The sequence below is a fragment of the Sprattus sprattus genome (assembly GCF_963457725.1).
Source record: "Sprattus sprattus genome assembly, chromosome: 9".
In the NCBI taxonomy this organism is placed as follows: Eukaryota; Metazoa; Chordata; class Actinopteri; order Clupeiformes; family Clupeidae; genus Sprattus; species Sprattus sprattus.
Window position 1 is genome coordinate 8924230 of NC_137928.1, and position 27500 is coordinate 8951729.

The 27500-nt window shown below is 48.4% G+C and overlaps 1 protein-coding gene across 1 annotated transcript in view; it reads left to right on the plus strand.

Annotated features, from left to right (window-relative positions):
- Positions 1-27500, plus strand: part of robo1 (roundabout, axon guidance receptor, homolog 1) — a gene marked incomplete at its 5' end in the record, with an annotated part of 218020 nt that overhangs the window by 68243 nt on the left and 122277 nt on the right. Inside the window, 1 exon segment of the mRNA XM_080844591.1 lies at positions 2814-3140. Coding sequence (XP_080700717.1) covers positions 2814-3140 — 327 coding nt within the window.

Genomic DNA, 27500 nt, shown 5'->3' on the forward strand with positions numbered 1-27500 from the left:
GTGGCAGCAGCCATGGATACGGGTGTGTGTGTGTGTGTGTGTGCAGGACCTGGCTCCCATCCTTGATGTCTGTCAGTGTGTGTGTGTGTGTGTGTGTGTGTGTGTGTGTGTGTGTGTGTGTGTGCGTGTGTGTGTGCAGGACCTGGCTCCCATCCTTGATGTCTGTCAGTGTGTGTGTGTGTGTGTGTGTGTGTGTGAGGGACTGAGAGAGGGAGAGGGGAAAGTCAGAGGAGGAAAGAGAGATCGAGAGAGAGAGATAAAGGGATATAAAGGGATATAGAGAGAGCTGACCAAAGGGCTTCGTTAGCGAGGGGGCCGGCAGGATCAAAGGCAGATGTGGGAACAGGTTACAAAATGGGGGTTAATTAGCGGCGTGGCTGTCTGCGAAATTACCCCGACAGCTCACAGCGCATTAAGCATTTTTAATGTGAGCATTATTCAAGAGGACATAAAGAGGAAAATGAGAGAGGGAGGGAGAGAGAGAGAGAGAAGGAAAGAGAGAGAGAGAGAGAGAGAAGGAGAGAGAGAGAGAGAGTAGTGTTGTCTGTGTCTGCCTCCTCCTCCTCTCACCTTTTACTCTTCCCATCTGATTCCTCGTTTTCTCATTTTCTCTGTTGAATTCTCTCCCTCATTTCCCCCCCCATTCTCTGTCTGCTCCTGTGTGCAGTTGTCTCAATCTCTTTTCCTATTTCTGCCCATCCCTTTCTCTCTGAACCTCCCTCTTTCTTTGTGTAAAAAAACATCAAGCTAACGACGTTGCACGGACAACAGTTCATGCCTTCAAATTTCCGCACGCCTTCTTGTAATGTATATTTTGTGTAAGCACATTGAGAGTCAGTTTACCTAGTCAAATTCCTTGTTTTTTCATAACTTACTTGGCCAATAAAATCTGATTCTGATTCTGATTCTGAAAAGGTGGCACATCTAATAAGTACTGTATCTGTTGTTCCCACAGTCAGCGAGTCTTTGACATTATTCAGTGCAGTGGGCCGGCTGGCAGTGAAAGTATAGGGCACAATTACATATTTTTTACAGTATTCCCCTTTGTCTCAGCACATTGCACATTACCACTGTAGTGGAGCATGTATGTTTTAATAGTGTTGGAACACAGCCTGGGAGAGAGAGCACAACGACTCCAGTACTCCAGACCATTACTGTAAATCTAGCGGGGGTCACTAGAGGAAGTTATTCGAGGAGTTCATTATCTTTCATCGCGCTGCCTCTCTGGATGTGATTAATTGGTTCCTTTGTGTCCCCCTGCTGCTGCTGCTGCTGATGCTGGAATGGAAGTTGCCATTCTGCTGACTTTTCCGGCAATCCCTCACTTTGGGTGAAAGATGCTCTCTCAGCAGACAGACCTCTAGAGTTTGTGTGTGTGTGTGTGTGTGTGTGTGTGTGTGTGTGTGTGTGTGAGAGTATAGTGGGTGTGTGTGTGTGTGTGTGTGTGTGAGAGAGTATAGTGGGTGTGTGTGTGTGTGTGTGTGTATGTGTGTTTTTGTGTGTGTGTGTGTGTGTGTGTGTGTGTGTGTGTGTGTGTGTGTGTGTGTGTGTGTGTGTGTGTGTGTGTGTGCATGCATTGTTTGGCCAGTCCACAGGATGCTGGGTAAATTAATAGTGGCCCTGTGCCGCCAATTAGTCCCAGATCCCTTTAATTGGAGTTGAATGGGCTCCAAAGGCCAATGTGGGGAGATAGGGGGATGCTACACACACACACACATACACACACACACACACACACACACACACACACACACACACACACACACACACACACACACACACACACACACACACACACACACACACACACACACAGTCACACCCTGCCATTCCAAACCCCCTCAGGCTTTAATGATGCCATAGTCATTTGCATTTAAACCAGTCCGTACAGCCACATTTCACTGCACTCCATGCTCCAGTAATGACAAAGCTCTGGAATTAAAATTCTACTCCCCCCCCCACCCCCTCCTTCACACACATACACACACACACATTTGACCACGTTTTTGTCTCCATCCGAAATTAGTTTAGTCTATTTAAACTTCCAACTCAAAGCCTCCAGCTGAGAGAAAACTCCACTTTCTGCCTTAGATTTGTGTTTCCCTCTTAGTTCTTCCTCTCTCTTTCTATTTTTTTCCCCCTGATCCCACCCAGTCTCTCTATCCTGTTCCTCTTCCCTCATTGGGCTTTGATCAGGGAAATGTTAGGCTTTAAAATCACAGTCCCCCCATCTTCAGCTCCAGCTCAGCTCAGCTGCTCCATGAAAAAAAAAAGAGGGCCAGTTTTAATTAAAGGGTGGTTTCAGCATGAGAGCCTCTATTTCTGCACGCTGAGCCTGTCTGCGCATCCCCAACACCTGCAAGGGATTGGCTTCTAGAGGGGGGAGAAGGCTGCATTTACTTTTATCCCTGGAACAGATTTCTTAGTGCCATCTGCTGAACAAAACTATCATGTCCTGATGTATGTTCTGTGTAGATAGGGTAAAGTATGGCCATTAGTTGCAAAAGGCAGTATAAAACTCTGGGTACTCTGGGTTATACGTAGTCTCAAGCATCAGAATATTTCAGAGTTTCAGAGAACCTTCTTTGGTACTATTTGAGGCTTCCTTTTAAATACTTTTTTTTTATGGTCATCATTATGTTATATATACTTCATATACTATATTTATAAGAATAATCCATTGCGGTACATCATATCCCCCCACCTAGAAGATAGTGAGGACAATATCAGTGTTAAAAAGAATAGCATTACCACATAGGATCTCTGTTTTATAACATGTACTTAACAACCCGTATGTGTGTCTCTCTACATAGGATCCCGACTACGTCAGGAAGACTTCGCTCCCAAGATAGTGGAGCACCCCTCTGACCTGATCGTGTCCAAGGGTGAGCCGGCCACCCTCAACTGCAAGGCGGAGGGGCGGCCCACGCCTACGGTGGAGTGGTACAAGGACGGCGAGCGCGTGGAGACTGACCGCGACAACCCACGCTCGCAGCGCATGCTGCTGCCCAGCGGCTCGCTCTTCTTCCTGCGCATCGTCCACGGCCGCCGCAGCAAGCCCGACGAGGGCTCCTACGTGTGCGTGGCCAGAAACTACCTCGGCGAAGCGGTCAGCCACAATGCATCGCTGGAAGTAGCCAGTAAGTGCTGTTTCTCTATTTCTCGTGGTCTGCTTCTTTCTGTCTTTCTTTCTTTTTCTCTGTCTCTTTCTCTCTCTCTCTCTCTCTCTCTCTCTCTCTCTCTTTCAATCTGTCTGTCTGTCTCTCTTCCTGGCGTTCTCTCTCATTTTCCTCCACCGGTGCCTCTTGGCTGGGCCTGAAAGGCAGCGAGGGGACGCTTTGGCTTTGGCTTTACTCCGGCTGAATAGGAGCTCTTCCAGTTTCCTCCCGGGTGTCTGTGCTGAATGGACTCATTGGGTTGGATAATCTCACCCACGGACGACGGGCAGGATGTGTCTGCACCGGCCAGGCCCCCACAGCGCGGGGCCCCCAGTAGAACCCCGGGTCTTGCCGTGGCCCTGGCTGGGATGCGAGGGTGTGATCGGGCCCGGGGTGAGCGGATTTGTAAAGGCCTCCTCAGTTGGTGGTCAGGAGATACAAAGAGCTAACCCAAAAAGAGCTCTAGACTGTGGCTGCCCAGTCAGTCACTGGCATCCCTTAGTATTATAAGTAGGAGGTTTTTTTTTTCTGTCTTTTTCTCTCTCTTCGTCCGAAGAAAAAGCTTTTTACATTTCCCCGTTATCTGCATCCGGGCACCTTCTAATGGAGAAATGTTTCCCTGGTGTAAACGGCATTGCCAAGCCGTACTTTTATTGGGCCCCTAAATGACAGGCTCGCTTTGATGTCGAGACTAAAGTCCTTTATTGCGAGGGTCAGTGAATTTGCACAGAGAGGCAAAAAAAGCTTTTAGGCAAAGGAAGGAGCCGAGAGGGAGATGGGAGATTTCGTCGATTTAACTCCTTGGTTGTTCAATATGTTCCTGTTTACTTGTTTTTTCGGTCCATTTTGCTAAATGATCACTCCTGAAAACAACAAGCAGCTATGCCTCAGAGAGAGGATATGACTCAGATGCACTCTATCCCTCTGGAGTCTTGAGATGAGCATCAGAAGAGGTTTCAAATATCAATGTCTGTTTGAGCATGGCCACTAGCTGACACCAAGGCCTGTATTGTAATCTAAGTGAAATGGGGGAGGTGTGTATATGTGTGTGATGGGGGGGGTTGTACCAGAAGCTCTCTTTTCTAGGTTACTGTTGTCTAGTTGATGGTGGATAGGGTTGTATAGGGCTAAAGCCTCAAGAATCATAACAAAGGAATCCCTAGTATTTATGGATGGGAATTGCCACAGAGGTGACAATACTATCAAGCTATTTGGGCCACGGTACAGTGTTATTACGATTCTTTAGATTTCACGATACAGCAATTTAGTGACCTTTATCAAACATGCCTCGGAATACAATACAGGAGCGCTCAGCTTGTTGGTTTTATAATTTTTTTTTTAATATTTCTTTAATCATTTTTAAATATTCTTTTAATAATTATTCTTTAATGGACTTTAGCCATCTTAGGATGCAGGGACTTATTGGGATGTTTGACCAGGCATTAGGCAGCATACTCAAGCCTAATCAAATAATGCCTCGCTTTGTTTGAAGAGGAAAACAAAACCCTTAATCGAGAGGCTAATATTTGAGCTTCTATAAATATAAATCGGGTCAGGCTCCATTCCTGCTGGAGTTCCTTCACAGCGGGGGGGAAGCAGATTCTGGCTTGTGTAGATGACAAGGGAAAGTATGTTGGTGACCTCACGCTGACAGGGTGTCCTCCACGACCTCGCCGGAGAGGTGCCTTTTTTCTCCGATGTCCTTCTGGCTCCTTCCGCGCCACTCCATCAGCACTGCGTGCTTAAAGGATGCCCTGTGATCTAGCTGATTAATTACGCCATGTTAAATTAGAGATGGCGAAAAAAAAATGCGGAAAGAAAAACACGACTTCATGTGTCGAGCATATGTGGGACGTCACTCTAAAAGTAGCGAACTCAAATATCTTTCGCTTAATATGGTGATATGTGACATTTGTTACCAGTGAGGTTTCTTTTTTCCTTTTTTTTTCTCAAAGTAGTTGAAAACAAGACTGGGTTTGGCAGCAGCCTGGCTCAACCAGAAGGGGAGGGAAAGCGTGGTCCTGGCCACTAGCGATACTTATTCTGTACAAGGTTCAAACAGAACCATAATGACACGGTCCTAAGTTGCAGCGTTCTTTCTCCCCCCCATCCTTCTCTCCCTCCCTTCTCCACACACTCACCGCCACCACACCAGCTTCTCTACATATAATTATGTTGTCGGAGCAACCAGTGTTGCATGGCTTGTAGTGCAGGAAGCCAACGGAACAGCTATCTTAATGTACCGAGAGCCTTTACGAGGCCTATGAACAGGACACTGAAATTAAAGAATAAATAAATCGTTGAAGCTTTGTACACGCTGAAAAAATAACAAGGGATAATGAGCTTGCACGCTGATCCTTGTGTCGCATTACAGAGACCTCTGTTGCCGAAATTCATTACACGATTTAAAAGTCCTCCTTGTTTTCCTTTCCTTCCTTAAAACCACAGTTTTCGGAAAGTAAGCTTGTAAAGCTTATTTACGCTGCCTAACCCCCAAAGCCTTGTGAGAATGGTGTTTTTTTCTTTTTTGATTTCTTGTAAAAGTCTAACCCCACTTCACGAGGGCCTGACACTTGAGCAACTTTCAACGTCTAATCCCAGATTCAACAAGCACTGTTTGGCCATGCCGGCTCGAGCGAGTTGGGCTAGTTGTGTTTGGCTTATCATTAACCACAAGTACAGTACAGCACTTGTGCACGGCCCGGCACTCCATCGCTCAATCTGACCCTCTTTCCGCCATGATAAGTGGGTTAAGGCCTTCAGTCCATTAGCCTGTTTGCCTTGTGTACACTGAAGCGACCTCCAGGTGGGATTTTTGTGTCCCTTTTGTGATTCATGTCGTCTTTTGTATCTGGAATGGAGAGGGCAGTGTAATGGGATGCCTTTGTTGATGTACAATATCCCACATTGGTGGACAAAGGCAAAAGAGCACAAACCCAGAGAGAGAAAGAGAAACGAGAAGACAGAAAATGGAAGGGCCAAGTCTAGCTGTGCATAAGCTCTTATGCCTGACTACATTATGTAATGCTCTCCCTAACCCTCCGGGAGCAACTCTTCACCCTTAGCTCTAGATTTCTATTATTGCCCCCCCCCCACACACACACACACGTACACACACACACACCCCGCAGTGAAACCTGGCACTTGCACCCTTCTCACACAGCTGTAAAAACAAAGATCAAAGCTCGAAGCTGTTATGGTTTTTTTGATAAGTACTAACAAAGGGATTCTGATGATCCGCTTTTAAAGGCAAGCGATAATCCGTGTCTTATTCTTATTTTAGATTATGGCACAAGTTTCACAAGTTAAACCCACTAAAAGGGTCATAGCCGAAAAAGTCTTTCTTTCTCCCTTTTTGCTCTCTCTTCTGTAGTCTCTTTCTCTCAATACCCCTTCGCTTCTCACACACAGACACATTGACACCCTCATGCGCTCATGTGCAGATGAAGGGGATATGATGGGGATATCAGATCCACAAAGGGACGCTGGAAATAGACCTTCTGTGCGGCAGTCGCACAAGTCCCAGGGAGATCAAAGACTCTAATTATAGTGGATTCCTCCTGTTCTTGGACAGAGAGATTGCGAAAGTGTGCGAAAGGCCGGCACACTGCTCCACTTCAAGACTCGATAACCTCGAGGTCCTGCTTTTGAGTGGGGTGCCTCAGTGTGCACTACAACCCACCCCCTCCTCACACACACCCCCCCCCCCCCCCCCAGCACTCAGGCCCTCTTCACAAAGTCCTAATTCATCCTACCTCGGCCTGCTCCCAGCAGAAATGTACTGTCAGGCCATCTGCACTGCCTCAGATCCTCTTTTTGAAAGGTCCACATGGAGTCAAGTCATAAAGAGGGATATGAGCTGACGCCGCGGACCTCGGAGATTAGTTTTGGGTTCCCCCTTGGCCCGAAAATTTACTGGTTGCCCAGACACACATTCCATTCAGGCATGAGAGGTCAGGATGTTGGATGGGCTGGCGGCCTGACTTGCTGACTTCTGTATATTTATCGAGCCATATGAATCATGGTGCATGGAGACGTTGTTTCTCCTTTGGTGTGTGTGTGTGTGTGTGTAGGAGGGGGGTGAGGTATGGGGGGATGGGGCTCAAAAAGAGATGGCCAAGAACGGGGCAGACAAAAGGCCATATGAAGGAGGTCATCTGTGAGCCGGGGGGACAGTTGGCATGCGCCAGCCAAGACATGATTGAGCGTTCCCCATCCGTACATCCCTACACCCCTCCCTCTTACGCCCCGTATGCCCCTCATGCCGCCACACCACACCACACCCTGCCGCTGCCTCTTTGAACACCCAACTGTCTCCTTCCTCTCAGGAAATCCCTTGTACTACATCTGTTGGCTCAAAGAATGTGGTTTTTATGCTGCCCTTCTTCCTCTGTACTTAAACCCCCCTCCAACCCCCACCACACACACCCACATATGCCCCCGCCCCCATCTCCTCATTTTATATGTATGGAATCCATATGGACTCAGCTTCATTCTCTGGCCTTCCCCCAATATTTTCCTAAGGATGCCGTACTGAACCTCTGTATCATTCTATCTTATCTACCCAGCCAGCCATTTATTAGTGTTTATATGCCTGACTGTTTGCCTTTCATTAACTTTTTACAAAAGTACACCACAATTCAGTGGTTCCTGTGTGGTCTGCTAGCCAGGGAAAAAAAAAAAAGACTCCAGTTCCCAAGAGAACCCCTCTCTCCACGCTGTCTCTAATCCCTAAATTATTTTCCCCCCACTTCACTCACTCGTGCTAACATTATTCCAGTAGTTTAATTGTGATTTGATTGGATGAAAAAAAAATAGAGGGGTGGAGGTTGCGGGGAGACAAGAGCTCAGCATGCCTTGGCTCATCGCCTGGCTGCAGAGACAGAGTGTCACAAATTCTCTCTCTCTGTCTTTGTCAATTTCTGGGCAAATTTGTGGTGAAAGACTCTACCGAGTGCCTAAGTACAGGATTCAAATGTGCAGTTTCTTTGTGCATTGCCAATGATACTTTTCCCGAAAGTCATTATTTTAACCAAGATACACAAGAGGAAATGTATGTGCTGTTATATTGCCTAAATAATCCAGATTTTCTCCTGAAATAAATAAAGCATGCACTGTCTGGGATGTATGTGCATATTTTTGTTGATGGGAATGGGCTCGGTTTTGAGTTACTTCAGTCAGTCCCTTTTAACCCTGTAACGACGTGGGTAGGGATTACTTAGCATTTAATTACATCGCCCAAGGACATTCATGTCAGCATCTGTCAACATTTACTGCTTAGAGAAAGAAGAAAAAAAAGAAAGCAATGTTTTCTATATGTTCCTTCATGGGAATAGACAGCTGAATGTTATTCCTAGCTGTCAAATACCTCATGCTGTGAACTTTTTTTCATACATAATGTGTGTGAGGCACATTAACATTGGCACAGTGTGGTATCTTTGGATATAAAAATACAGAAAATCAATTTTTCAGCCAAGCTTGCCGCTTCAGCCAGCTGGATTTGTTCCCTTAGCTACTGCGAATTGGGAAATTGGGATGTTCGAGTGATTAACATTTTGAACGCGAGTGCAGCTGATTGACCCGGAGTTCAACCCAGAACGTGAGCCGTTCCATCCATAGTCGCACAGCGCTGGGCCCCTTTGTGTCATATTGGTTAGTGTCAAATGTCCCTGATGTTTGGGGTTTTTAGAGCGTGGTGCTGCCGGCCCACTGCTCAAGGGGGGTAGGGACGGGAAAGAGGGGGTGAAAGGGAGATTGCTGGTATGGGATTGGAAACAGCAGTTTTTAAAGGGTTGGTGGGAGGGGTTTTGTTTTGGGGGGTGAGGTCGGTGGTGGGAGGGGAGGCAAGTGGGAGTAGCCAACTCAGGCAGGATGTCCCCCCAACATGAATACAGAGGCTTTTTTTTTTTTTTTTTGGCAAGGGAAGTAGGAGGAGTACAAAAGCCCCTGACAGCTAGAGATCACCAAAAAGGGGCGACAGGGATGCAGCAGCACATCTCTCCAGCGGAGAGGTCAGCATAGAGCGCAAGGAGTCACGCAATAGAGAGATCCACACGGACATGACACCCCCAGGACAGGCGCCCCCAGCACTGTCACTCCAGCAGCGCTGAACAGATTCCCAGGGCCCTGGCGCCTATGGTGGTGGAGCCGGCATCTTGTGGTGGCCCCCCGCTGATCGGTGTCTGCTGGCGGGAGAAGCAGGCACCCCCACCCCCTCCCCCACCTCACAGTGAATGATGCAAAGTGAAGGGTGTCATGCCGCCTTTAGCAGAAGCACTGGGCCCTTCCTACAGTGGCTTGGGGTGGGGGACTGCTACTGGCGTGATCGATCACACCACAGTCCACTGCCCCTTGACAGTCGGCTTGATCGCGGAAGTCAACCGCACGGCCTGGGGCACCAGGACCAGTGCCGCTTAACATTTCTCTTACTCTTTGTTCCATCCAGTGTAGTCCTGACTCTTGCCAAATGCCCAAGGACTTAAAGTCAAGACGACACAGAGGGAACAGAAGAATATAAAGAGTCAGAGAGGAAATCACCCTGCCACCACACAAGGAAGTGATCACATACCCTTATCAGATGGGCACGGGTGGGGTCAAGAAGGCACATCTCACCATAAAAGCCATAAAGAAGACAGGGCGGTAGGGTAGTTAAAGCAAGAGCCATGACACACAGCTGAATGACACGGTCTGGAGATAACATTGAGTTGAATCAAGGGAGCAGCAGGCTTTGATCTCACTCATAGGGAGGTTATAAAAAGGCATGGAGCCCTGCTCTCTAGACTGAGCAGGCATGATGCAGCATATGGCTCCCTCTCCTGTGTTTGCCTGGCGGGCCCCGGATCTGATCACAGGCTTTGGGAGGAAATGCTTTGCTTCCTTGGCTCTTGAGTGGAACCCTTCAGCTCAGATTGAGGTTTCGAAATGTGTCCCGAGGTGATTTCTTTTCTCTTCCTACAGTGTAACCCTCTTCCTCTGCTGCCCACACATTACAGGCACAACACCCCACCAACCCTCACCCCCCACCTCACCCCACCCAAAAAAAAAGGGGAGAAAAGAATGCAGAAATTGCACCATGTTCTGACTGACCGCTTTTGCAATTTTGTGGTTTTGCTTTGCATCACAGTCCCTGCTTGTCCCTCCGACCACTGACTCACACTGCTGTCTATAATCCCTTGCCTTCGGCTCCGGTGAGGGAGGGATCGCCTGCAAAAACACCGACCCATTACAAATACTCTTAAGCTGCCTCTTCACACTAATTTGCCGATCTTTGCCACCAGGTGGGTCTGATCCGCTGCCGTATCCCTTCCAGCTATCTGTTCCGAGTAGAATAATAGAAAGGAAGGGTCCTTGGAGATGTCACCTCGGGAGACCTAGAAAGAACAGGAAGTGGATTTATTTTGATACGATGAAACTGATCCTTCTCTGCAGCTAGCCAGCGGCAGACAGTTTGCAGGGTGGTGCCGAACTCAATCATCCCCTCTTTTTTTCCGTCTCGGCGTGGCTCTCGATAGCAGGCCAGAGAGTACCATCCACTACCCTCGGAGAGTGCAGACGTCGGCTGTGTGATTGAGAGCACCGCTCACGAGCCTTGGCTCCACTCGAGATAAACGTTAGGTGATTGTAAGCTTCCCCCGTTGCGCTGGACAGATAGGCCGGATAGATGCTGTTTTATAGGGGACTAATCTCTCTCAGTCTCAAGTCGAGGGCTGCAGCGCTAGGCTTGCTGTCGGGGCGTAATCCCCCTGTTGGTTTGAGGGTCTCCCAATGCCCCAAGGGATGAGTGGAGAGTGCATTTTTTTATTATCGGTCTGATTTGGTTTCACTCTGCTGAGCTCCGCTGTGTATTAAACTTGGGTTAAGCCCAGCTTTCAACTGGTGTACTCCAAGTGGCGCTACTAAGGTAAGGGGGGGATTAAGGTGTTTGCTTGGTGAGAAACTTATGAGATTTCAGGCAACGTTTTCCCCCCCTTCTCTAGCCTTTAGTGGCATTTATTTCTGAAGCTCCCGTCATAACAGGAGAAGATGAAAGCAGTCGAAGCAGTCACTATGACGAAGAGCTCTAAACACGGATCAAAGTTTAGTTTATTTCATCCGTGTCTGTTACGCTTTCATCGAAAATATTCTGTGGCTGGTTCTGGTGGAAGCTGTAGCCGTGGGGTGGACAAGATGATTGGTAGCGAACAGTATGAATACAAGGAAGGACGCAAGTAGAAAAAGAGATGGGAGGAAAAGAGCCATTTTGATTCTGACTCGGATAAAGGGCGGCAAAATCAGGATGCACTTGCCCGTGGGGCCCCGCATCACAGACTGCTGACAGAGGACTGCGCTGTCTGTCTCCCACCCTCCTCCTGTTTGTAGTGTCCAGAGGACGCGTAGAGAAGGGTAGGACATGTATGAGGAAATTGAATAGAGTTCGTTTTTTGACACAGAGCCAAGCTTAACCGCATGGTCGACCTCTATATGAAAAAGACAGAGACCGGTAGAGAAGGGGAGAGAGAGAGGTAGAGGAGAAAGAGGAGGAGGAGGAGGAGGAGGAGGGAGAAACCCAGTTGGTAACTTTATTGCAAATGTAGCGTGCGGCACAGGCCTGAAGCGTGACAGTTTAGAGGAGGTGATAAGCTACTTTTTTTTTTATTCCCGAGGCTTAGACATAGATAAGGATCTGAGTCTGGGAAGAGGCCCTGCAGAGACTCTTTAGCAGGCATGCTAGCCATCGTGCTAATCCCAGCAGAAGGGGCACGGCCGTGGCCATCGAGCCGCATGGCACTCCTCTGCCCTTGGTTGCTGCAGTTACAAATCTGATTAGGGCGAGGTTAATGGAGAGAACATTAGCCTGGCTGTGCCTGGAATGGTGAGCTGAAGAACCTGACCTGACATTGAGCGCTAAAGACGGCACCAATGCCACTTAACACCTTACGATGAAGGAGACTAAAGCAGTTGTCCTTTTTCATTTTTTTTATTTCACCGCCTTGTGAATCACCAAACATTAGAAGTTCAGATTGAATAGTCGATCATCACAACAGTTAACTCTGTTAAATTTAAGTTGCAAAAGTCCAAAACCAAAACCATCTGGCTTGTCTTCCGCCTCATTTTTCCACCCTCTGATTTCTGCATTTTCCCCAAGTTGTTCAATTTGCTCGTGTTTGAGACCCGCCAAAGTGGACTCAACCTCAGAATAAACTGCTCGAGTAGCCTGAAATCGGAACTGAATGGCAGCCAGACGCTACAGTGACGGGCATACTCGCATCGGCCTCCTTTTGTCTCGCTGCTACCGCCTACTGCCTCTCTGTGCAGGGTGTGGCTATGAAACGAAAGCCCTCCTTTGAGGGAGCAGACTGAGAAAAAGGCAGAGGGGGTGAGGGAGAGACGGGGTGAAGCTTAGGCTGGAGGTGGGGGAGTAGGGGTGAGTGAGTGATAGGATAAGAGAAAAGCAGCCGGCAAGGGGAGAGACGTTTCTTTTTTGGTGAGGCTGGAAAGAAAAAAAAGATAGAATGTTCGTAAAGCTGCCTGCAGGGCTACCTGACATCTGAATTAAGAAGGCCTAGGATTAGGTGACTGGGTAGCTTGTGTTTGTGTGTGTATGTGTGTGTGTGTGGGTGTGTGTGTGTGTGTCAGTCACTATGTCAAGCATTGTGGGCGTTGACCTCCTCTCATTCCCTGAGTGACAGTGCCCCCCATCTCACACTTTCTCCCCCTTCGTCCCGTGGCGTATCAGTTTCTCATCCATCCATCCGGAGTGAAAGAAAGGAGAGGAGAAAGGTGCAGAGGCCAGGCAGGGTTTCAGCCCCTCTCTCATCCAGCCTCGGCTCCATTTAACAAATTGGCTCACCTCTGACGGACACACTGGGGAGGCAACGATGTCCGCCCCCTGTCTCCTTCACAGAGTGTCCACCTCCGCTCCCCCCTCATCCACACACACACACACGCACACACACACGCACACACACACACGCACATTAGCACACACATATACACAGTCAAATGCACTTGGGAGATCAGCGTAGAAGTCCGCACTGCGGTTCCACAATGTCCCAGTCGTCCTGTCCTTCTAGGAGACCAGTGCCGCATCCAAACGTTCTCTCCCCTACCTCAAACAACAAACTTGCATAAAAATCCATTTAACTCGCTTTTAATATCTGTAATGAATTTCATCAAACACTTACGTATGCAAATGACAATACACAGAGCACCCATTTTGCATCTTGTGAGTGTTGTTGGTTTTGCATATGCGTTTCCACTACGTCCGCCCTTGCGGGTGTGCGGACTCGTCCAGCGTCATTAAAGTGATCCCTGTTCCAGGCCGGACCCTCTCCCTGCCTCATTAGACCCTGCCAATAGGATTAGCGCAGTGCCGACTCGGCACAGTGCCGCTATAAGTTAATTTGGCCCGCTGTTTGGAGCTATAATAGCTTATTGATTGGGTGAGCGAGATGCAAGACGTGAGCCGGCCGTGCCGCGCAGACGGCTGCCGGGAGCGGAGAGAATAAGTTAATCATCGCTCGATGTCCGGACGAGAACTCAATCACGTCAGACGCAGAGGGCTCATCCCAGCAATGTAAATGTGTCAAGAGGATTTTCTGTCAGCGCGCCCCCGACCAACCTGACCGATATGAAGATGACATTAGCGAAGATGCACGCTATTCCTGTCTAATGGAGCTCTAACACTGGTTTGCGGGTGTGAAGATTGCTGTTATGCAGTAATTTGATTGACCTGTTCCCCGGTAAAGTCTGCATCCTGTGCTCATCCCTATTCCACAAATAGAAGTGAAGTCAGTTGGTTGGAGGCGATGGGAGGAATATCAACTATGTGGCACTATGAGGGTCACTCCTAACATATCCTCACAAGGCTTTCGTTGTGCTCTTCGAGGTCAATAAAACATGTTTTTCCTCATTACTGTGTTGAAAAACATGAAACTCTCCCGAGGCTAGGCAAACATGCTATGCAACACTCATTTTTTGAAAACCCAATGACTGTTTTCATATTTTTTTTTTTTTAAAGGGGGAAAAAAAATCACCCCTGCTCTGTTCAACCTCACACTGCTGACTAGATTTTCCATCTCTCCCTGTGGGATCCAGGCTCCCGGGGCGCTAATGAACCTTCAGGCAGCGAGGTTAATTTTAGCTTGGCTCAGTCCCCCTGGCCCCCTCTCCTACCCCTGCCTACCCCCTCCTCATCTGCTCAACTGGTCAGGACGGCTCAGTCCTCATCCCCGTGTCCAGTGGTGGGATCCAGAGACAGCTGGCCAGCCCATCAGTCATATGCCCTCCCCCCCCCCCCGTCCAACCCCCCTCGCCCTCGTGTCCTCCCTCACAGGAACCTGGGACCATTACCTTGCCGCATGACACATCACGCACGCTAAGGCACACACACACGTAGACACACACACACACACACAGTTACCTGGAAACTGCACATCTTGCTTTTTATTTGACCGGTTGCCCAGGGCTAACTTCTGCATGCTACATTTGGTGCAGCTGTCGGAGGAAGGAGAAACCAGGGATCCCTGTTTACTCTGCACCAGCTGATACTATGGCAGTCTTTCCATTTCCTCATGAAAATATGCAGTGTTTCACAATGGCTCATATACTGTGGTGTGGTGACTGCTGTGGGATGACTTACTGGGCATGGGAACACATGGAAACATGGGAAAACTGCGTGTGTGTGTGTGTGTGTGTGTGTGTGTGTATGTGTGTCGGTGTACGTGTGTCTGTGTGTGTGTGTTGGTTTGCGTGTGGTGAGGGGGACATGGGTGAGAAATATTCAGGATGTCTACGGGGGAATGAGCAAGAGGCGGGGTTGAGTAGGGGTGGCAGTTGGAAGGGGGGGGGGTCTTTTAAGTCAAAGGGGTTCATGCGTCAGTCTGGCAAATGTCAGCCTGTCTGCACCCAAATGCTTGGTTGAACCGGAGCTAAACGGTCGTGACAGAGGTAGAAGGGGGGGGCAGGGGGTTGGGTGGGGGGGGGGTCATGGGGTAGAGGAGGAGGTGGATGGATGGGCCTGGTAGTGTAAATAGAAATCCTCTCAGCCCTCTGCGTCGGATCTCACGCTGGGCTGACGAAGAGACTCCTTATCTGGCATCTGGGAGACGTGGTGAGGGGGCAACAAGCGGACCCGACCCCACCGCTCACCCGTACCCCTCTAAACAAACACGCCCCACCTTTTGCCCCCTCGCGACCCTTACCAGTGCTTCGCAAACGTACACAAAGCCTAAATCATGGCCCCAGTTTAAAGGCCTCCAAGCTGCAGTCCAAACATTCGGCAGAGGAATCTCAGGCATTCACATCAGAGGCATTGACGATTGAGGGTAAGAAGGGAACGAGAGAGACAATTAGGAGGGAAGTGAAATAGGTTTTGGCAGGACATGTTAGGGGAGAATAGCGCATGATATCGGGATGGGGAGTGAGGCTGGCTGTGCTTGCAGAGCCCGATAAGGGGACAGGTGGCTTTCTGTTCTTTAAAAGAGCTCCTGACAGCTGGCAAGTCACAGAGCAGTTTGCTACGTGCCTCCTTTGAAATGGTTTGTGGTGTGTGTGTGTCTATGTGTGTGTGTGTGTGTGTCTGTGTGTGTGTGTGTGTGTGTGTGTGTGTGTGTGGTAAGTCTTTGTGTGTGTGCCAGCTGTGACATCTCCCTGAAGTCGTTCTCCTTTTTCTTTTTCGCTCTCTGACTTGTGTTCTTCAGCTGGACTTGGCAGGGGCCCAACTCATGCCAGTACTCCTCCATTGGAGTTTTTTCCCTCTCTCCACAGCTATGTCACAGCACCCTTACATGGCAAAAACTGTGTTTTTCTTAGCTTGACAGCAGTCTGCTGATTTGTATAGTTTTAACGATTATTGATGGCCGAAGTGTGTGTGTGTGTGTGTGTGTGTGTGTGTGTGTGTGTGTGTGTGTGCGTGCGTGCGTGTGTGTGCATGCGTGCGGTTATGTGTGTGTGTGAGGGCGAGTGAGAGAAAATAAGTACTTTTTTTTACTCTGTCTCAGTCTTGAGCTAAAGGTTATCTAAACAGTTCCAATTACTGCATGCCGCACTCCAGGGGCTTTTAACGCAGAGGACTACTTTTTCTTAAATGCTGAACATGCGCGATGATTTACTTGTGAATGAAGGACTGCCATCTTGTTTCATTTTAAAGGTTTAGGGGTTGACTCAAAGCAGAGCAGAGGAAAGTGCTGTCACTTCTTTGTCCCGATGCTGGTCTCCATTAAGCCTTATATTATTAGATCGGTGCATGTGGAACACATCCCTAACCAGCATTTGATTGAGTTCCTCCCTAACTAAGAAACAGTGCCGTTGTCATCCCAGTGGTGTTGAGCTTTGTGCGGGGAAGTGAGAAGACACACACTATAAAGCGGCCACTCTGGCAGTTATTTGCCCTTGGCAAACAGAGCCTGTAGTCCGCCGAAACTGGCTGGCTGTCACGATGCGGTGGCTGGCTGCTTCCTATTGCCTCTGACAGGGCTTTGTTTTGGGTGCCATTTTTTAGTTGGTCACTGTCCTTTCATGTCCTTGTTGAGGCTTGATAAAGGGACAAGGGAGGATACACACACACACACACACACATGCACACACACACACACACACACACACACACACATACACACACATACACACACACACACAGAGGGAGAGAGAAATAGAGAGAGAGAGCACAGATGGGCCATAGCTTTCACATGGCTATCGCACACACAGCCTGACTAAGGGGTCCTCTGATCCCTTATGGGGAACCGTTTGTGATTTACTGTGACAGAAGGGCTATCTTGTACTTTCTAGTCCATCAACTTTTTCTTTGAACTTGGACATGTTTCATTTCAAACTTTCCCTCCTTTTTTTTCCCCCTCAGAAGGGGCGGGAAGGCTTCCCCATCTCTGCGATTGATGTTCAAGCCCCCTGAGGTATCTCTTTGCTTGGTGAAGACAGAAAAAAAAAGTGGTCGGTTCTCTGGATGGTGTTGGTCATTTGCATGCAAATGTAAAATTCAATTCACGAGAGAAGAGCTTGTAATTGCCTCCCACAATGGCACTTATGGTTTGCCATATTTTCTGTATTTTCCCCATTGGCACCGTTGTCAGTGCACTTCCTGGCTTCATAAAGCATTTACGCAGACAGATATGGATCATATAGCATGGTGGAGAAAATGAATCTGATCACTAATCTCCTGTCTAAGCAGGCCTGTAATGATACTGTATCTCTCCTTAAACCCGCTATTACACTTAGTGCCACTCCATTGGGCTTTCTCTTATCACCGCCACCCAGGGAATCTCTCAGGAGTTTAGTGTGTGTCGGCCGCCCCGCCTCTGTCAGTCATCCCGTCAAGCCAATCATCCGCTGATGAAAGCTGCCTGAATTTAAAAAAATGCGAATCCCCCGAATCATTGGTGTGAATCAATACTTCTTGATTGCTCAAGAAAGAAAGTGTTTGCGCCCATGCCTCCTCGCACTAATTAATTGCTTATCGGTGTAAAAAATAGAGGCTGGTGAACAATTACCAGCTTTGAAAATTGGATTTTCATGCTGCTACCTCCATTTGCAATTCAGAATAATGACTGGTCTGGTTAGGCTTTCAAGCCATGTTCTCACCTTACCACCTTGGGCATCAATATGACACTGTGCCTAGCATAAGTAATGGAGTTATCGATGTTGAGTCAGTCTGCACCAAAGCTTCTTGTTTTAAACCTCCGGTTTTTCTATAGTGGCTGAGGTCAGCAAAGGGCCTTTCTGAAATGCTGATCCTAGGTCACATACAGATGACAGAGTGTATCAAATAGAAATGGAAGGTTTGGCCGTTCACAAATTCTCTTAAAGGATATATATATACTTTTAAGGCTTTGTGAGGATGTCATCCATACTCTCTTGGGCTAGATGAATGGCTAAGAGTGACAGAGTTTGGGAGTATATATTGCCTGTTGAAAGAAGTCCTTTCATGGGTGCTAATCCTGTCTCTATTGACCTCAGTCCATAGATCAGCCATTGATCCAGTAATGCAGAGTTCCCCGTTCACAGGGATGACTGGTGCATTGTTTTGCTCCGTGAGTCACAGAAAGTGTAACTCAAGTTGTTTCACACAGTGTAACAACCGCCGCGGTCTGCGATGAGGCCAAGCGTGACTTTGCTCCTGACACTTAAAGTCATCTCTGAGCCCGCTTTAATCCTGATGGACACTTTCATACCACCAATGTTTTTTCCCCCTACGCTGGATCTCATATTTCACCCACTGCGGCTCCCATGCCTCCCTTTCCTGAAGAGCCAGAGTCGATGTTCTCCAGCGTCTGGCTTTTGCGTATGCATTAAGGAAGAAAAAAGGGGGATGACAGCGGAAGAGAGGGAACGGCGCTGGCTTGGAGGAGCCCGACCAGAATAAACACGACTGTGTTTAAGCACAATGCCCCGCACAAAGGGGCCACTGTTAGCGATCCTGACATGGCCATTATTCTGTTTTTATTCCTCTGTAGTCATTTTGGTCACTGCGATGGCCGCGTTATGAAATATTGGCCCCTTTCATCCCACTCAGTTTCGATTTCACGCCGTTCCTCTGGGGAACGGGCACTTAAAGCCAACTTTGTTCTGCGTGGAGATTTTTCTTCCCCGCGACTTGGAGTTATTTCAGCTGTCTGCTTGTTTCAGAACGTTTTCGTGGATGGCTGTTCATTTAGTCATTACGTTTCAAATAAGGCGTACCAGATGAATTGTAACGCAGGGAAAAGCATATGAAACATATCATTGCTCCAATACATGGTGACAGATTATTCAAAACTTTTAGCCTTGCTTATTTGTAAATTAATAGTTTTTATGGCAAATCAGCTCAACATTGGAGTACACATACAATGTGCAATCATGTCTCCTTATCTATGCCAGCTGATGTTGCTTTGTTTGTCTCATTTGTCCTGGTTCTGTTTTGTTTAATTTCTGCATTTGGATCAAATTTATTTTGTGCGTTTGGATCAAATCTTGTTTTCTAATTGGCAGCCTAGAGCGGGATTTGTGGATATCGGAGGATGCAGAAATTGTCGAGCGGTCAGTTGGACCCCAGATTGTTTATCTGGGAATAGTCTCAGAGGAAAAAAAACAGGATGAAGTGACAAGCAGTTCCATTCCAAACCAGCACCAGGGCCATGTGCCATTGGGCAGTGATTCTGGATTTGGGATTTCTTCGTCACAAACAAGCCCTTGTTGAGAGTTTACCGCTGGAGTCTCCGGGCCCGTCGGCTCCAGTACATTTGGTATCTCGCCGCCCATTCCCCCGGCTGGGCCTTATTTGAACGGAGGTTGCCACCTGATTTATCACTGGCAAGGGAGATAAGCCTAGCAGTATCTCTGGCCAATAAGCCCTCCAGCAGCCATGGAAGAATTACTGTTTGTTTGTGCGGCTGGTGGCGCAGAGCCGTGACTGCTGCTGCTGTTAGCTGTCGTGATTAACTGCGGCATGTCACCCTCTGGGTAATACTTTGGTCAACAAATCCTTTTGTATTTTAGCTGTGCAATATGACGCACTTTCAGGTATATACCCTTGGAAATGATTGCTTCGGTTTGCCACATCAGGCAAATTCTTAATTCTTTGAGGTCACCTGAGACGTTTTAGCCTAAAGGTGGATGAGCTAACCTTCTAGAATCAACAGTTTTTGGAGTGAATGGGGGGGAGCAGGAGGGAGTGGGGGTTTGCGGTGGTGCTCGTTCGGCTCTTATCCAAACAGACACTCAACCTGAAGATTCCTTCTTTTTCTTTCAGCAAACTCTCTGCTGAGGAGTTTGTGGAGCGAAGTGAGACGGATGAGTCCCAGGGGGAAATGGGAGTGTGTGTGAGTGTTAGTGTTAGTCCTGGTGGAGGAAGGGGAATCGTGATGGAGTGGAGTATGTGTGTTTTCGGGGGATCCGTAGCTGTGGCTATTTTCCAGACTTGGAGATGAGCCCTTCGGGGGCCTCGATTCATCAACCAAGCTTCAGCAGTCGTCCTGACTCCACTGACAGCATGGCTTAGTAATTGGCTCTAGCCAAGTGGCTGGTCGTCTCTGGTCCGGTGTGTCATGGCCTCTAAAATAGTCTGACGAGAAGCTATATTCAACATGGCATATGGAAGAAGCCTCAGCCTAATCCAAGAGTCTTCAAGCCCACCAGAATGTTATATTCCTCCATCCTTCCTCCAACCTTGCTGTATCTCAAATGCTTTCCTCTATTGATAATTACCAGCTATTAATTCATAGTCCATTAAACTTATAAAACCACATTTGGAGAAATATTAAGGCAACAATTTTGCCCTTTCACAGTGTGGAGACCAACCTCTCTAGCCTGTTACAGCGCACACCCACTTGTATGTCATCAATGTATTCAGATGAGCTCAGTGGTCAAGTGAGCGGCTAATTGAACACTTGCTGGGTTATTGCATATCTTTCTGCCATTCCAAATTAGCGCTTTGTTAGCACATAGCTCAGTTAACTGCGGAATGCATCTGAGCAGCTGAGCAGAAGAGCTCAGTGAGGTTTATTTTCACTGCCTTTTTGGGTTTGCTGTTCCTGAACAGTGCTGAGGATCGAATATGAAGTGGTTGTCCGTTCATACTGGGGTGTAATAAGACTCCTAGTCACTTCTGTTTATTTAATCTCGCAAAACTGTCACCCCGTTGACTTACGCATGTCAGTTTACAACTTAACTTGGAGCGTTTCTCTAAAGAAGTGCTCCTTTGTGTGTCCGGCTAGCTTTCAGCAAGCGCTCCGCTTAAGAGCGGGTGGTATCCATCAACAAGATGGCTGGTGTGTGTGTGGTTGGGGTGGGAGTGGGGGTCCCCCATGCCCCTACTCCAACCCCACCCTCCTGTGACCTCTCTCCCCGCACCTTTTAACCCTCGCTGTCTTTGTTTATAACATTTATACACTTTGACAAGCATGGTGGGGTGGGACAGGGGTAGTTTTGGGGGGTTGAGGAGGGTTGAATCTGACACTGTCAGCATGGAGAGAGATGTCAGGAGGTTTAAATAAGCACTGGTTGCTCAGCGCCATGCACCCTAATTGAGGCTTTGCCCACCTTTTGACCTGCATCACTGTCTGTTTTCCATCCCCGGACGTGACTCAAATTGCGAGGCGAACAAAAGATGTTGTTTATTTATTTGCTTGCTTTTTTATGGTTTAGTCTGTGTGTAGTTTGCAGGCTGGAGAGAGCGAGGGAAAGAGATATAGGTGATAGAAAGAGAAACTAGAATGAGAGTAAGGGGGGAAAAAGAGTTTTTGCGGTGTCTACCCTGAGGTGAACATTTTTGAATGAGGACAGAGAATAGAGCACCCTCACACCTCTCGCTAACTTTTTAACAAACAAAACTAAGAAAAGTAGGGTCGGAACATTCCTGTTTCTCCCAGTCCTCCATAGAGACTGGACTCCCCTCAGTCTGAAACTAGGCTGTGTGATTAATGCAGGCTGTGGGAAGAGAGGAAGTCCTTCTTCTCCCTGAGGAGGAGCTGTTTGATGAAGATTCCCTCATTAAAATCAGCGCTCTGTTCTCTGTTCTTCTCTGTTTTTGTTCTGGCTGTTTGTTATATCATTGCTTGCTCCGTGCCGAGTACAAATAGCGCTAATTAGGGAGATTCTAAACTCATTCAGGCTGCCAGGAGTAGGTCTTTTTCCCCCTTCCCTCTCCCCATTCCAAGAGGAAAATAAGGAGCTTACTTAGTTACTCCGTCAACTGCCCACACTCCCAGAGGATCACTTTCCTGTGTTTAGTTACATTTGCACCGCTTGCCGCAGTTTGCCAAGCCCGCTAATTGAAAGGCCTGACGCGGCGTTACGCAGCTTAAACTCCCAAAACTGGGCTATCTGGCAGATGTGAGATGCCACAAGAAAAATGATTGAACACACACAGTCACAAGCAAACTTTCACACGTACGCACACACACACACACACGCACACACACACTCTCACACACACACACACACACACACACACACACACACACACACACACACACACACACACACACACACACACACACACACACACACACACACACACACTTCCATCCAACTTTCTCATGCACTTCATCTTGAAGTGACCCTGGTCTTTCCCTCAGGCTTGTACACAGACAGGTTAGCGTGCTAGCTAGCCCCCTCCAGCTAGCGGCGTCAGGGGGGGGTTGGGGCTGAGGGAGATGGAGAAAGCCCCGCGGGTGCGGCAGCAGCGTTAGCTGGAGCAGAAGGGGTCAGGGGTGGTGGGGTTCAGCATCAATTCCCTTCTTTCGCCCCAAAGCTTGTGAGCAGAGGCCCCACAGGAGCCCGTATTGGACTGCTGCACTGCATCATAAAAAGGCTCTGCTAATGTGCTAACTCAGTCTCATACTGGGGTCTCCCGGGCTAGCGTAGCCACAGAGGAGACGGACAGGGTAATGGAGCTGCTTGAGAGAAGAAAGAGGCGATGCGTGAGAGGATGAATGAGCCTTCGTATAACAATGGCGACGCAAGTCTCCGCGTGTATCATTAAAGTAATTTAGTGTGTGATGGTGCAAGAGTGAGAGAGAAAGAGAAAGAGTGAGTGGAGATGCTCGGACAAGATGTTGCTTCACCCTTTCATTTTCAAGGGCCCGCTTTGTCCAGCTCATCAACCCACACTGGTGACAATCTCTCTCTCTTTCTCTCTCTTTCTCTCTCTCTCTCTCTCTCTCTCTCTCTCTCTCTCTCTCTCTCTCTCTCTCTCTCTTCTCTTTCTCTCTCTGTATGTCCATCGTTCACAAAACAAAGAGGAGCTGGCAGGACACAGACAGAGACAGGCCAGATGGATTAGCTTGAAAGGGATGGCATTTAAGAAGAAAAAAAACAAATCAAATTGAATTCCCTCTTTTCTGCCCCCCTTGCAACAATGAGGGACTTTTCCGGCAAAGGGGTTGCCCGCTTTGGGATGTCTATGTGACGGGGAAAGAGTCACAGAGTCCCGCTCACGGATTTTTGGAGACGTCTTCAAATCTCCTAGCGCTTCCTCTGCCGGGAGAGAGTGCCAGGATACACACTGCCAAAGTTTAAATTAAGTTATCATGTTTTCTTTTTTTTTCTTCTTTGGTACTGATTATGATTCACTCTCAAAGTACACAGATATTGAATTCACTTGAGGAAAAACAAAACAGGCGGTAGTCAACACCAGTTTTTCTTTCTTTCTTTTTTTCTCCTCCTGCATTACTAAAGCTATGTGAGAAATTTGCATTCGAAATCCATTTTCACATCTTGTCGTGCTGTGAAGGAGAGTCTGTCTGGAGTCCTTCAGATGAACCCTGCCTCTGAGAAAAGTATGAGAGAAAGAGAGATGGAGGAGAGAGAGTAAGAGAGAGAGAGAGAGAGAGAGAGAAAGAGAGGAAGAGAGAGAGAGAGAGAGAGAGAGAGAGAGAGAGAGGAAGAGAGAGGAAGAGAGAGAGAGAGAGAGAGAGGAAGAGAGAGGAAGAGAGAGAGAGAGAGAGAGAGAGAGAGGAAGAGAGAGAGAGAGAGGAAGAGAGAGAGAGAGAGAGAGAGAGAGAGGAAGAGAGAGAGAGAGAGAGGAAGAGAGAGAGAGAGAGAGAGAGAGAGAGAGAGAGAGAGGTATAAAAATACATGCTGTCACACCTGACCACCTGATTTGTTGCAGTTCACATCATAGTCATCATCACATCATCATCCACATCCCTGCGTTTGCCTTTATTGGGTCCTGACTATAGCAAGCAGAGAGTGGCCATGGTATTAGTGTGAGGTGGAGTTCACTCAGTGTCTCTTTGGAGAGTGGTGGAGTTCACTCAGTGTCTGTTTGGTGAGTGGTGGAACTCACTCAGTGTCTGTTTGGTGTGTGAGGTGGAGCTCACTCAGTGTCTGTTTGGACTCTGGTTTGTTACCCCTGGAGATGTGCTTTTCCCAGCCATGGGCATGTGTGAGTGGGTGTGGGCGATTTTAAAGCAATGATGTGCTGCTCCAGCACTTTCACCGAAATTAGGTTATCACCCATCCCTCGTTCTGTGGTGGCAATTCGGCTGTGTGTGTGTGTGTCTGTGTTTGTCTGTGTGTGTGTGTGTCTCTGTGTGTGTGTGTATCTCTGTGTGGGTGTGTGTCTGTGTGCGTGTTGGGTAGAGAGCTTCAAAAGCATTACTTGCAGAAGTAGGACAAGAAGTCCCGCTGTTGATGCCTGCGTTATTCTGAGACGCGATTCATTAATTATCTCTCTCCGCACGGCTCCTCTTCAGTCTGCCATTGTTTCAGCCATTTTGTTATTGCTTTGAGCACCTTGTTCCATGCTGTTTTAATTTCAGCTCTTTTGTTAAATCATTCGCCCATGTGATGGCCTTGGGTATGCTAACACAAAAAGGATGTTCTGACGTGTCTGAGAGTGCCTGTGTGTGTGTGTGTGTGTGTGTGTGTGTGTGTGTGTGTGTGTGTGTGTGTGTGTGTGTGTGCTAGTGCATTTCAAGTCCTGGTGTAGTGTAAGTTGGGACAGAGTGAGTGTCTGTATGTAAATCCATGGAGATTGTATTAAAAATAAACACAAAATATAAATTAATTGAAATATAGGCCTCGCCGTTGCCAAAGTGCAGTTGAATGTGTGATTTGCCTCCCTTCGGAGTTGATGTTAATCTTGCGGGTTTATTCTTGGCTTGATCACTATATCCTAATGAGCCATTTGCTCTAGTCTGAGCTATTTCCTTTCCTCAATGTAAACAGTGAATCTACTTAAAGACAGACGCGGCTGAATGGGTGGTCGCCCTCTCCTCCTTCCGTGTCCCTGCTCTTCTCATCTCCCTCTTTATATATCCACTCTCGAGACTAGGACTGCTGCTGACCGGCTGGAGAAGGGAATTTATGTTGTGTTTGAGTCATGCAGAAGTGTTAGGATATATCACACAAGGGGCCTTTGCAATATGTTGGAGTGTATGGACTAACGCACACACTCACACACACCCATACACACAAACACACACACACAGACATACACACACACAAGCCTTTTGCGTCTACTGCCTGCTCCAGCACTCCTTTGGAGCTTTAAGATGCATGGTAAGCCCACAGGCCCGGCCTGACTCCAACACAGGGAACCTCTGCTGTGACTGCATTGGGAGCATTGGAGCATTGGAGCAGGTCCATTCCAGCTGTACATTAGCTGACGGCCCCCTGTATTCCATTGCTGAGCCACAGAGCCATGTGTTGCTGTCCACTTGCTCTGTTCTTGTCAAGCACCCCCCTCCTTTGCCCTTCATTCCCAAATCCCCGAGCTCGAGCCGTCGCCCTCGTCCTCAGGCCACGTCCCAGGGTGCACCTGCCGAATGCCAACGGCTGTTTGGGATGCCGGCGGCTGGCCAGCTCATGCCGGCTTACCCAGCCCGCGCCACTTTACAGCTAAAGCCCTAATGGTTTAACAGGCCAGCTATGCATAGGTTTCTCAGTCACAGATGGGGTTGTGGACGAGAAGCTGTAGTGGGAGAGGAGGGAGAGTGGTGACAGTGAGCGGGGGTGCGGAGGAGTTAGAGGCATGAGGCACCCCCGGGACGATGGCAAGGTGGAGGTCAACCCTCCCACTGGCGTCCAGTCACCATGACGGATGACCCCTTATGTGTGTACTTCTCCCCCCCCTCATCCCCACGTCCCCCGCTGCCCTTCCATTCTCCCTGACGTAAGGCCCGCGGTCTGGGATGTTTGCCTTGCCAACATGGCACCGCAGCCAGCATTCCCCCCTTGTTGTTCCAGCCCCCTCTCCAGACCCATTTAACATCTACGCATGCCGCCAGTCAGTCAAGGCCCGCACTCATGAGCAGCTCCAACAGAAGGATTAGTCACATAGGGCAGCGAAGCGGGCAGCGGATGGACAAACAAACGTGGCCGTTATGGTCCGTGCCTAAAGGACAGCAGTTGCTCGCGGCGCGGACAAACAATGGCGACCTCTGTGAGGAAGACCCTGACCTTGGCTGATGCTATTTGTCACACGGCTGCCGACATGACCGTATTTGGGGGGTCAGAGCAGCGCAGGGTGCCAGGGATCTTTTTGGCGGGGGATGGGGGTGGGGGGTGTGCCGCTGTTTTTGGGAGGCCCTGGAGCCTGGCAGGAATTCCTTCCTGTGGACGTTTTTACGCAAAGCCCCTAAATCCTGCTTCGGACACCCCCCGCACCATAACTGCCCTCCCCCCTCGGTCAGTCCTGGGCCCCTGGATAAGTAGACGTCGGCGTGGCATCCAGACTGCTGTCTTCAAGGCCGTTGAGAAAAAAAAAGAGTGTCTGCTTTTAGTGTGCCGAGATCAGCACAAGCGACCCGCCTAGGCACTCTGACAGACGGAGGACAGCTGTGGATGTCATCACGAGGGTGCTGGTGTGTGTTTATGTGAGTTGCGTGCGTGTGAGTGTGTGTGTTTGTGTCCCTGTGTGTGTGTGTGTGTGTGTGTGTGTGTGTGTGTCCGTCTTCAAATTGGTCACTCTGCTGTTCTTGTGGCCACTTGTCTTGTTAGTGGGATGTTGAAGGGTGTGATGTCAAGTAAAGGACATGCTGTACGCTCCTTTTAACAAACATGCACACACTGACATGCACATACTGACACACACACACACACACATGCGAACACACACACATGTGAACACACACATGGATATACAGACAGACACACATGCAAAAACACACACAAAAAACAGGCGTGCATGTCCTTCACAATCAAATGAGCTTGATGTGAAATGCTTGTCAACAAAATGACAGGCTTGTTCGATGGCTCTTTGCAACAATGCCAGTTCCTGAGGCTGGTCTCTTCAGTTAAGGTTCTCAACCCTCAATCTCTCACCATACCATACCATAAGCCCATGTAATTCCAGTTTTAGCCAAACAAAACAGAGATCATATCATTGCTTTGCGGCATAAGAAGGGATTCTCTTACACAACTGACACTCGCGGTATTATAAATCAAGGGGTGTAGCCCAAGTTGCGTGGGGGGGGGCACAAACATTGTATTAGCACCCCTTAAAGTCACATAAAAGTTTACTCCTCTAAAAAAAAAAATCATTGCTCTGACAGAAGCACATGTTAGCAGTCCAAGAGGCTGTACGAGTCTCCGGGCAGCTTGTTGGCAGTTCCTCTAGTTAACACTCGGAAATGCGCCGTGCACTGACAACTGTGAAATGGCTTGAGCTGCAGCTGGACTGGTGGACTAGGCTGAAATTGGTGCCAGGGAGAGAAGAGAGAGGAGAGAGAGGAGAGAGCAGGAGGAGATCAGGAGAGGAGTATAGGAGGAGAGCAGGAGATCTGGAGGGCAGGAGAGCAGGAGGAGAGGAGTATAGGAGGAGAGCAGTAGGGCAGGAGAGCAGGAGGAAGCTTGGGGAAGAAGAGGGACTGGCGCTCATTGAATTAGACTGAAATGGGCCTCTTATACTCACTGTAATTATTCCTT